The following is an 8,722-nucleotide window of genomic DNA, read 5'->3' as shown; positions in this document are numbered from 1 at the left end:
GCTGGGCCGCGCGGCGCCGCGCCCGGACGAGGCCCGTACGCGTTATTAGACGGCATACGCTCGCTCATACTGCCAGTGACGCCATTTGCACGAATCCGCGTCTACGACGGACGACTAGCGACTCTGTGTCACACAGCTGACATGGGCGCGTTTACTCTGACCAATCATCAACCACCGTCTAGAGTAGAGCCGCTTTCTTAGATTCAAACAAATACAGACTTCAATGTTTCCTTTTCTACTTTTGCTTTTTTTCAAGTCTCGCGATACTTTCCGTCCTGTTCCTGGAAGTACAACATGTTTAATGGATTAAGATAAGAGCATTGATAAAGCAAAATATGGGTCTAGAATAAAATGGAATCAACTATTTAATTTCCATTATAATTTATAACATTATTCGTTTGGTAATCATTTAAATAAATCATCGAGTGGAGTTCTTCTCCATGGTTAGATCTGATAATTGATATCACTTTCCAAATCGATTATATTTTGGAAATTGGTACAAGCTAAGAACTATATTTAAGATAAATATTTTTATGTGTTAGCGTTAATATAGAAATTAAAAGACAAATTGAAACAGTATATAAATGCTATATCTGCTTTTGTGTAATAGAACATCGTCGTCAATGTACGTAAACTTTTTAAAACAGTCTTCAACAATTTTGTGATGTTACAATAAATGAATAGATATTAAAGCCTAAATTTTAGTTATTAAAGTCTAAATTTATGTTTTCAGAATTCCTTAATTTTTGGAGCGATATAGATATTTAATAATTGGAGGCAACAAAAATTTCCTTAAAAAATAGATATCTATTTTATTCATTAAGATTAATTGCAATCCTTTTATAGACAAAATCATTTGGAACAAGTCTTACAATTATTGTTATTTATCAAACTAATAAAAAATTACAAAGACATGCATATGAATGCAACGTGTATAACTGTCAATCGATAATATTGAATGCTACATTGAAATGATAAGAATCTTTGCGAATACATATTCAACTACGACTGTTACATCTACATTCTATGTTATTTGTGGTATATTATGACCAAATTCATATTATCAGATATTATTCTATATAATGTATGGTTTCCATGTGTTTGGTCAAAGTTCAGGAGCATAGAGGTTAAGGTTTATAACGTAATACATAAGTTATCATTTTAATTCTGTATGTTTCAAATGTTAACACCCCTTATTGAAAGTTCTTGATTTTTCTGTAATTATATACAAATATTTGGAATCATGAAGGAAGAAACATTAAAAGGTTGGCATCTTATATGGTGGTTATTTACATTATTTGGATTTCCAATTACTATCCCATGGTTGATATATCATTTCTTTGATATAATGCAACGAAAAAGAAGAAAAAGTATGTTAAGTGGGAAGGTAGATTATATCTCATTTGAATTTGTATTTTGTAAATTTTGCAAATAATCACCTCCTATATTTCAATTGACATTTTAGGTTGTGATAATAACTGGAGCCAGTTCTGGATTAGGAGAGGCATTAGCGCATATTTTCTATGACTGTGGCTGTAAACTTATTTTAATTTCTAGAAGAAAGGAGGAATTGCAAAGAGTGAAAAATGATCTAATGAATATTCATGTTGTATGTATCCATTGACAAAAATTTTTTTTAAAATTCATTGTAAACCATTTGACTTTATTTTAGACAATACCAACTCATCCTCCAGTAATTGTACCATTAGATCTAACTAATATCAATTCTCTACAAACTGAAGTTTCAAAAATGATAGATATCCATGGAAAGATTGATATTTTGATTAATAATGCTGGCATTTCTTATAGAGGTGAAGTTGTTAATACAAATATGGATGTAGATATAAAAGTAATGCTTACAAATTACTTTGCTCAAATTGCTTTGACAAAAGGTAATTATTTAATCTTATTCCAATGAAATTTGTTGATTCTTTATCAAAATGTCTACTGTGTCCCACAGCTGTCCTCCCATATATGATCCAGCAAAAGTCAGGTCATATAATATGTGTTAGTAGCATACAGGGAAAAATTTCAATACCATACAGGTTAGGATATTTTATATTTAAATTTGAAAGCAATTCCTAAAAAATTTTAATTACCATTATTAATATGACAGGTCAGCATATGCAGCTTCTAAATATGCATTACAAGCCTGGTGCGATTGTTGTAGAGCAGAAATGTATGACCAAAATATAAAAGTTACAACTGTTAGTCCTGGTTATATAAGAACCTCTCTTTCACAGAATGCATTAACAGGAAATGGGAAAATTTATGGAGGTTTGTAAACTAGAAACTTAATTAATCTTAATAAAATGTAATTGTAAACATCAATGCAATTACAGTAATGGATAAAAACACACAAGAGGGATATTCTCCAGAATATGTAGCAGATCGTATTTTAAAAGCAGTATTGAAAGAAGAGAAAGATGTGTTTATTGCACCATTTATTCCAAAATGTGCAGTATATTTACGCACTTTATGTCCATCATTGTATTTCTGGATAATGCAAAAACGAGCTAAAAAGGCAAAAGAATCATAATACTTAATATATGCTTATAATAAAGGGACAATTATTTGTTTCTTGTTATTTATAAAAACATTTAGTCTCTATCTTTATATTTATACTATCTTTTATTATTATGTTGTAACTAAAATGAAATATACGTTGTAATAGATTTAATTTTATACCAAGTTGATGGCAATCTTGAAAAGAGAATAATTTTATGAAATGCATTGGACAAAATTATATCCAAATTATATTTTATTATAATGCCAGTCATTGGTGGAATATGTTTACATTATATACATTTTAATACTACAAACGTGTTAATGGAATTTAGACTGAAGCACATTAAAATATATGTCATCTAAAACTTGAAAAGTCATGGAATATATAAAGATAAGTAATTACAGAAATTATGTTTTATAAATATAATAAAAGCTGTAAAATATAGACATATACAGAAAGTAAAGATACTTGCATAAATTTCACGTAGAAAAATAAATGCTTGAAAATGCAGAGAAGTAGAGACCTTTTAAGCTACAAATTACAGAACAATAAATTTACCTAACACACCATTCGTCAAATGTATCTTTATCCATAGTAGATATTTTATTGCATATTCTCTTGTATGTTACAACTATAAAATATTATAAGTTGTATCATAACAAATATTTGGCTAATAACTGAGACATTCAAAGTATGACATATAATGTACAGCAATTGGTACGAACTTTGCTGTCATGGCAGGATTATCAACACTTATTTAAGTTTTTGTTATGTATCATCAGCGATTTTCTGTAAATTTTAATTTACATAAAAAGATTCTAATTGACGTTAACCTAATTGTAAAAAAAATACGAACACGTACTTTTTCATATTAACATAATGAAGCATTATATGTTTGTATTGTGCATAAAATGCACGCCATATGTAATAACTATATTTTATATTGGATTTATTGGTAAATGATATTATGCAAAGATAGTTAAACTCTTAAATTCTACATAAAATGTATTGGCCTGCTGATTTTATTTTCTTTTTTTTTTTTTAATTTTTACCTCATATTATAGATTTTTTTAAATATTGAAAAAATGTAGATGAATATTAGAAATTATACACTGATTGAAATAAACTTTACATTTTGTTTATGTTAAAGAAAAGTAGATATACAGTACTCAAGATTTGTCTAATGCAATTAGATTTCCTTACATATCATGTAAATATGTAAATAACAATTTTGTGTTATATCTGTTATGTAGTCATAAAATCTTAGATGTTGGTATATTTTGTTTATATTTACAAGTAATTTGCAAGAATTATTTGACACATTACTCAACTTAAAATGTATCTAAAAATTTCTTATATTACGTGATGTAATATTTATTATTATCATTCACTTACAGAAATGTTTGTGACGTTTAACTTGATATCCCATATGTTTGTATATAGCATGATAAGAGTCTTATGTAATTAACAAAAGTTTTGTGTATTATGTTGATTAAGATGTTTGCCAAATAATACTAGGACAAATTTTTTTTAGATATTTTCAAGAATGGCTTTTCCGAATATTAATATCTTTTGCATAGTGGACTATATCACTGGGTGAGAAAATCTAGGCAACATTCTCTTTAATACATCATATGCAGTGTATTCTATCTACTTTATTTACACTCTAAAAATATATAGTTCAAGTCCAACCTTTCAGGTGTACGTTTGCAATTTTGCATAAATCTAAGAACACTTATATTAGTAGCTATATCACATAAGTGATTGCATGAATATGATTGTGTCTTTCTTGTGTTAATATTAACTGTGATATAATCAACAAGATGAAGATCATAGAGTAACAATGTGGAGCCTTAAGAAGTATCATGTTTTAGATTCAAAGTGGTTTTAGAACAGGCTTTTTTTTAGTCTGTTTTATTAGATATTTTCTCTTTTATTGTAAAATCAGCATCCACCTGTGAGGTAGTGTCAAAACATAAAAGAAATATAAACATCAAACAAAAATAGATTTGCGTGACTCAACAATCCCCACTAATTTACATGAAATTGTAATTCACAGATTTCTATGCTAGGCCTTATTACGATCTTTTACAATATATCGTATGGCCTACCTTACTCTTTTTTAAAACTCAGATTTTTTTCTTTCTTGGCAGAACATTTCATTTAAATGCCTGATAAACTCTCCAAGCACTGATGCTGAGAGCTACCAATGTAATAGTCGTGTGAAGAATTCTTCTTCTTGTATCATCTTTTCTTACGAGAAATGTTGGAGACGATGGTCCTAGAACTGCTAACAATTCTACATGCGGCAATTTGCTCGTGTCAGTCTCTACTTGATATTGGCAGCAGGGGTCAAACTGCCAAGAAACAGTATAAAGTCCACAGGATATTACAGATATAAAACCTAATGGACCACAAATATAGGGCTGGTCACCCCAAATCAAACCTGTGAAATATATAATAACATACTTTGTATAAAGAATAATATTTCAATAATATATACATATATAATATGAAACATAAGTTTTAAAAACCTGTAGTTATGGCAGCAAGACCAGACAATGCTGCAGTCTTATGAAGACAATTTCCTACTGCTATCCACCTGGAGGTTTCATCACCTAATTTAGATGGCTCAATAACAATTAAACTGCATTCAGATTCTAATGCTCTTTCTAGTTCATATTCAAATGTCTCATGTGCATTTTCATTATCGTATACCTCTTTGATGATGGCAACATTTGAGGAATCATCCCTGTAAGAAATCCGTACCTAATTGTCAAATAAATACTTTACATAAATTATATAAATTGCAATTACATTTAGATATAAATATAATTCCATCATTTCAAAATAATATTATATTATAATTTATACATACACAATAAAACATATAAATTGTACAAGTTAAAAATGTATTTTTATATATCAATTGTGTAATTTAAATCAAACAGTATGATCCTTCTTACAACTTAATTCTTTTATGTGTTATGTAAGATGTTGTTTGGAGGTGATCAACGCTTTATTTGTTTGAATACAAACACATTTATAACAGAAACAATAACATTATCCTTAATGTTATATGTCTAAATAATATTTTATTGGATTCTAACAATATTTGTCAAATTAATATACATTTTAATGATTCAAAAATGTTACTGAGACTGACAGGAGACAAAAAAAAAGTGTAGGGAAAAAAATGAACATAGTACATAAAAATAATGAATCTTTATAATGAAATCATCTTTAATTTTGTCTTGAAATGGAAATTTACGGATTAGTAAAACATTCACGGACTTGTAGCAGAGATTATGAAAGATTAAACTCCTGAATTCCAGGGAGTAGATTCGAGGTTAATTTCATTTCAAAATTAATTATTACATTATTATATTATATTACGGTATGTATATTAGTGTTAGTTAGAAGTATCAAGTTTTGTATAAAAAGCCGAAAATAATTTAGCCTACGAACCTGTCACCAGCTTCATCTACCATCTTTACAATCAGACTTCCAAACACTGGAACGTTGGTCTGGATGAACCGGAAAAGAAATCTCGAACATTGAACCGGATGTAAAAATCAGCTGATTCAATTTAAGCATTCGCATGAGTCAAGCCGTAGTTTGCAACTTAAGTTTGTTCAAACGTGCTTCTTTGTAAAGTCATATTTCTTCATTTACTTCAATATTTGATTACGTTTGGAAAGTAAAGGAGATATCATCCGCTAAGAAGGTACTTATAATTATTAGGTCATTCCTAGCAAAACTACATTTCACGAAATATATATCATTCGGATAGTGTGTGGTATTTTGTGAAATGTGACTTTCCTAGTATACCTAATTATAAAATAAAATTGCAGATATATCTTTTATCTTGTCACTCTATATTTATATCTGTACATTATATTTTATACGAATAATATATTTAAATACAAATTGCGATAGATCATATCAGGGATACATACGTATCTTTTTTAAAATCAAGTCTTATGAAATTCTTTATAGCTAAGATGTATAAATCTTTGCCTTAAATTTAGTATGATTTCAATTGTTACATTAATTCAATTGTTGAATCTATTATTCATACCTTAATGTGTTTGATAATATACATTGTTTAATTTCTTGCAAGCGATATCAATTGTCAATGAATTATATTTAATTTTGATGTTTTTATAATATTTATCGTTTATTTTAAATCTTACAATTCACAAGTTGCAGATTATAAGTATTAGTAAATTCTCTTGCATAACAATAACAAGTTTAATAAATGACGCAAATGAAATTTTGTAATCAAATTTTACAAGTTACAAATTATTTGAGTGCAAATTTGAGTCCTATTCGATGCAAAAAGGAGAAGTATATAATTTATAACCTGCAACTTGATAGTTTACTAATATTATTAGTTGGTGAATTATTATGTAAGAGGGTCGTGATCAAGAAAATTCGACGAAAATGGAATAAAAGAATAACGGCGAGATGATTAGTTGAAATTCTTACGCCGTGGCGCTATGTTCCAGAGGACGAATGGGGGACTAGTTTGGCGCTGGCGTAGCCTCGTACCCAAGAGGGCGTGCTACGGTCGATCGAGCGAGAGTGAGCGCTACGGACGGCATAGAGGCCGAGTTAAACGAGCCAGATCGCAGATGGACGTCCGCGGGAGCGTTCTGTCATGGAGAGCACAACGCGACGTGTCGTAAGTGTGCTCGAGTGTCGTCGTCGTCGTGGTCGTTGCCGTAGTGATCGGGTGTGTAGTATTTCGGGTCGTATCACGGAATTATCACTGTGACAGTCGATATAGTATAAGCGTACATAAGGATCGTGGTGCTCGTGGTGCTACTATTGGTATATCGTGAACTGTGGCAAACGAATAATCACATCTTAGCCACGTCTCTACACAATCCAAGGCGAGTTTCGAGCAGCCAAAAAAGCAAGTGACCTTTCGTTCGATCGAATAATCGCGCCCTATCATGTGTGATTAACAGTTCGATTAGTCGAACGATCGATAGATCGGTGCTGTGACATGTTAACTGCGGTGCATGCTATTGTGTCTAATAATAGATTCGTGTGATTCGGAGTGCCGCGTAATCCACGTGCTCGCATCGAACAGCGTACAGTATTCGAGGGGAACATTATCAACAAGTCGATTGGGACGCGAGGGTGAATCGGATCGATCGAGTCATCTTGCTGTATATTGTATTTTTTCGACCAGATTCGTTTATCCGAATCATGTAAATATCGCAATAGCGACGGTAACCGGTACGTGTCACCTAAACGCGTGTGACATATAAACACACTGTAAACACACAAGCACGAGACAAGCGCGCTCGTTTGTATATGTTACGAAATTCGAACGGAGTCGAGCACGTATATTATTGGCCGAGGCGTATGTAAACATCGGGCAAAGAAGCGTATCGGAGTTTCTTCCGGTTACAGAGTCAACCATCACGAGAGAACATAATACGTTACTATTCATACATTGGCGCCGATTTGAGCACATTTCGCTCTCCTTGACTAAGCGAGTGTCGCTTCGATGTACGGTCGATCCTCGAACGTGTCACGAATCTGACTGCACGCGAGATACAAACGAAATCGACGAAACATATCGAGAACATATCGTTGCCGGTCGATAGTTCGATAAATGACGATCCTCGCGCGAAACGAGAATACGAAATCCTGTTAACTCGATCCGTTAACGTAACGGACACGCGGAGAGTGGCCGCTGGGGACTGACTCGTTGTCGGTGGTGGCGCGCGTCTGTGTAAAAGCCAAAATTATACAGAATTCGTACAAATTTAAATAAATGAAATTAATACTCTAAACGAATAAAATCACTACTCGATAAAACTGTCTCATCGCGTGCAGAAAGAACAACTTTGGGAAATCGTGTTTTGGAGTTTCACGTTCGAGTAATCGATATCAGTCGATTTTTGTCGTACGAAATCGATACGCATTTGATTTATGCGCGTTTAGTTTGTGCGCACTTAGCCGACGCGCATTTAGTCGGTGCGTATTTCGTCGGTACGTATTTAGCCAGCGCGTTTTTAGCCGGCGTGCATTTAGTCGGTGCGTATTTGCTCGGTGCGTTTTCGGTGCTTGTGAACGGAGGTGAACCGGAGGGTGAGGAATAAAGAAAAAGGGGGCGAGAGACGAACGATGGTGCTGTCCGGTCGTCGCGGTTAATTCGCACGTGTCGCGATGTCGGGCGGCACGGCGGGCGTC

The 8,722-nt window shown here is 32.3% G+C and overlaps 3 protein-coding genes and 1 long non-coding RNA gene across 7 annotated transcripts in view; 3 read left to right on the top strand and 1 right to left on the bottom strand.

Annotated features, from left to right (window-relative positions):
• LOC117151645 overlaps positions 1-662 on the top strand; it is a 2,370-nt gene extending 1,708 nt beyond the window's left edge. Inside the window, exon 2 of the long non-coding RNA XR_004461722.1 lies at positions 611-662. This is a non-coding gene — a long non-coding RNA (uncharacterized LOC117151645). The remainder of the gene's footprint in view (positions 1-610) is intronic.
• Positions 663-943: 281 nt separating this feature from the next.
• On the top strand, positions 944-3,358 carry LOC100740899 (dehydrogenase/reductase SDR family protein 7-like). Its single transcript, XM_003489447.4, has 6 exons — positions 944-1,387; positions 1,466-1,609; positions 1,673-1,892; positions 1,961-2,045; positions 2,117-2,277; positions 2,343-3,358. The coding sequence occupies exons 1-6, from the start codon at positions 1,244-1,246 to the stop codon at positions 2,537-2,539; spliced, it is 951 nt and encodes a 316-aa protein (XP_003489495.1). The 5' UTR covers positions 944-1,243; the 3' UTR covers positions 2,540-3,358.
• Positions 3,359-3,631: 273 nt separating this feature from the next.
• Positions 3,632-6,059, bottom strand: LOC100740777 (transmembrane protein 11 homolog, mitochondrial). The gene is made up of 3 exons (XM_003489446.4): positions 5,978-6,059; positions 5,044-5,261; positions 3,632-4,955 (listed from the first exon to the last, which is right to left on the bottom strand). Exons 1-3 carry the CDS (start codon positions 5,998-6,000, stop codon positions 4,669-4,671), a joined length of 528 nt encoding a protein of 175 aa, XP_003489494.1. The 5' UTR covers positions 6,001-6,059; the 3' UTR covers positions 3,632-4,668.
• Positions 6,060-8,130: 2,071 nt separating this feature from the next.
• LOC100747526 (protein outspread) overlaps positions 8,131-8,722 on the top strand; it is a 216,490-nt gene continuing 215,898 nt past the window's right edge. For all 4 annotated transcript variants that reach the window (XM_024367622.2, XM_003489422.4, XM_024367623.2 and 1 more), the window contains exon 1: positions 8,131-8,712. In XM_024367622.2, coding sequence (XP_024223390.1) covers positions 8,699-8,712 — 14 coding nt within the window. In that variant the 5' untranslated portion in view covers positions 8,131-8,698. The remainder of the gene's footprint in view (positions 8,713-8,722) is intronic.

Source organism: Bombus impatiens, unplaced genomic scaffold (assembly GCF_000188095.3).
Source record: "Bombus impatiens unplaced genomic scaffold, BIMP_2.2 scf_0321, whole genome shotgun sequence".
In the NCBI taxonomy this organism is placed as follows: Eukaryota; Metazoa; Arthropoda; class Insecta; order Hymenoptera; family Apidae; genus Bombus; species Bombus impatiens.
Note: the sequence above shows the minus strand (reverse complement) of the source record. Positions and strands in the feature narration are given on the sequence as shown.

Coding starts and splice junctions, on each gene's coding strand:
- LOC100740899 (XM_003489447.4), top strand. CDS start 1,244: ATGAAGGAAGAAACATTAAAAGGTTGGCATCTTATATGGTGGTTATTT. Junction 1,610..1,672: donor ATCTAATGAATATTCATGTT/GTATGTATCCAT, acceptor ACTTTATTTTAG/ACAATACCAACTCATCCTCC. Junction 2,046..2,116: donor AAAATTTCAATACCATACAG/GTTAGGATATTT, acceptor TTAATATGACAG/GTCAGCATATGCAGCTTCTA.
- LOC100740777 (XM_003489446.4), bottom strand. CDS start 6,000: ATGGTAGATGAAGCTGGTGACAG. Junction 5,262..5,977: donor GTAGATGAAGCTGGTGACAG/GTTCGTAGGCTA, acceptor GATTTCTTACAG/GGATGATTCCTCAAATGTTG. Junction 4,956..5,043: donor TCTTGCTGCCATAACTACAG/GTTTTTAAAACT, acceptor TATATTTCACAG/GTTTGATTTGGGGTGACCAG.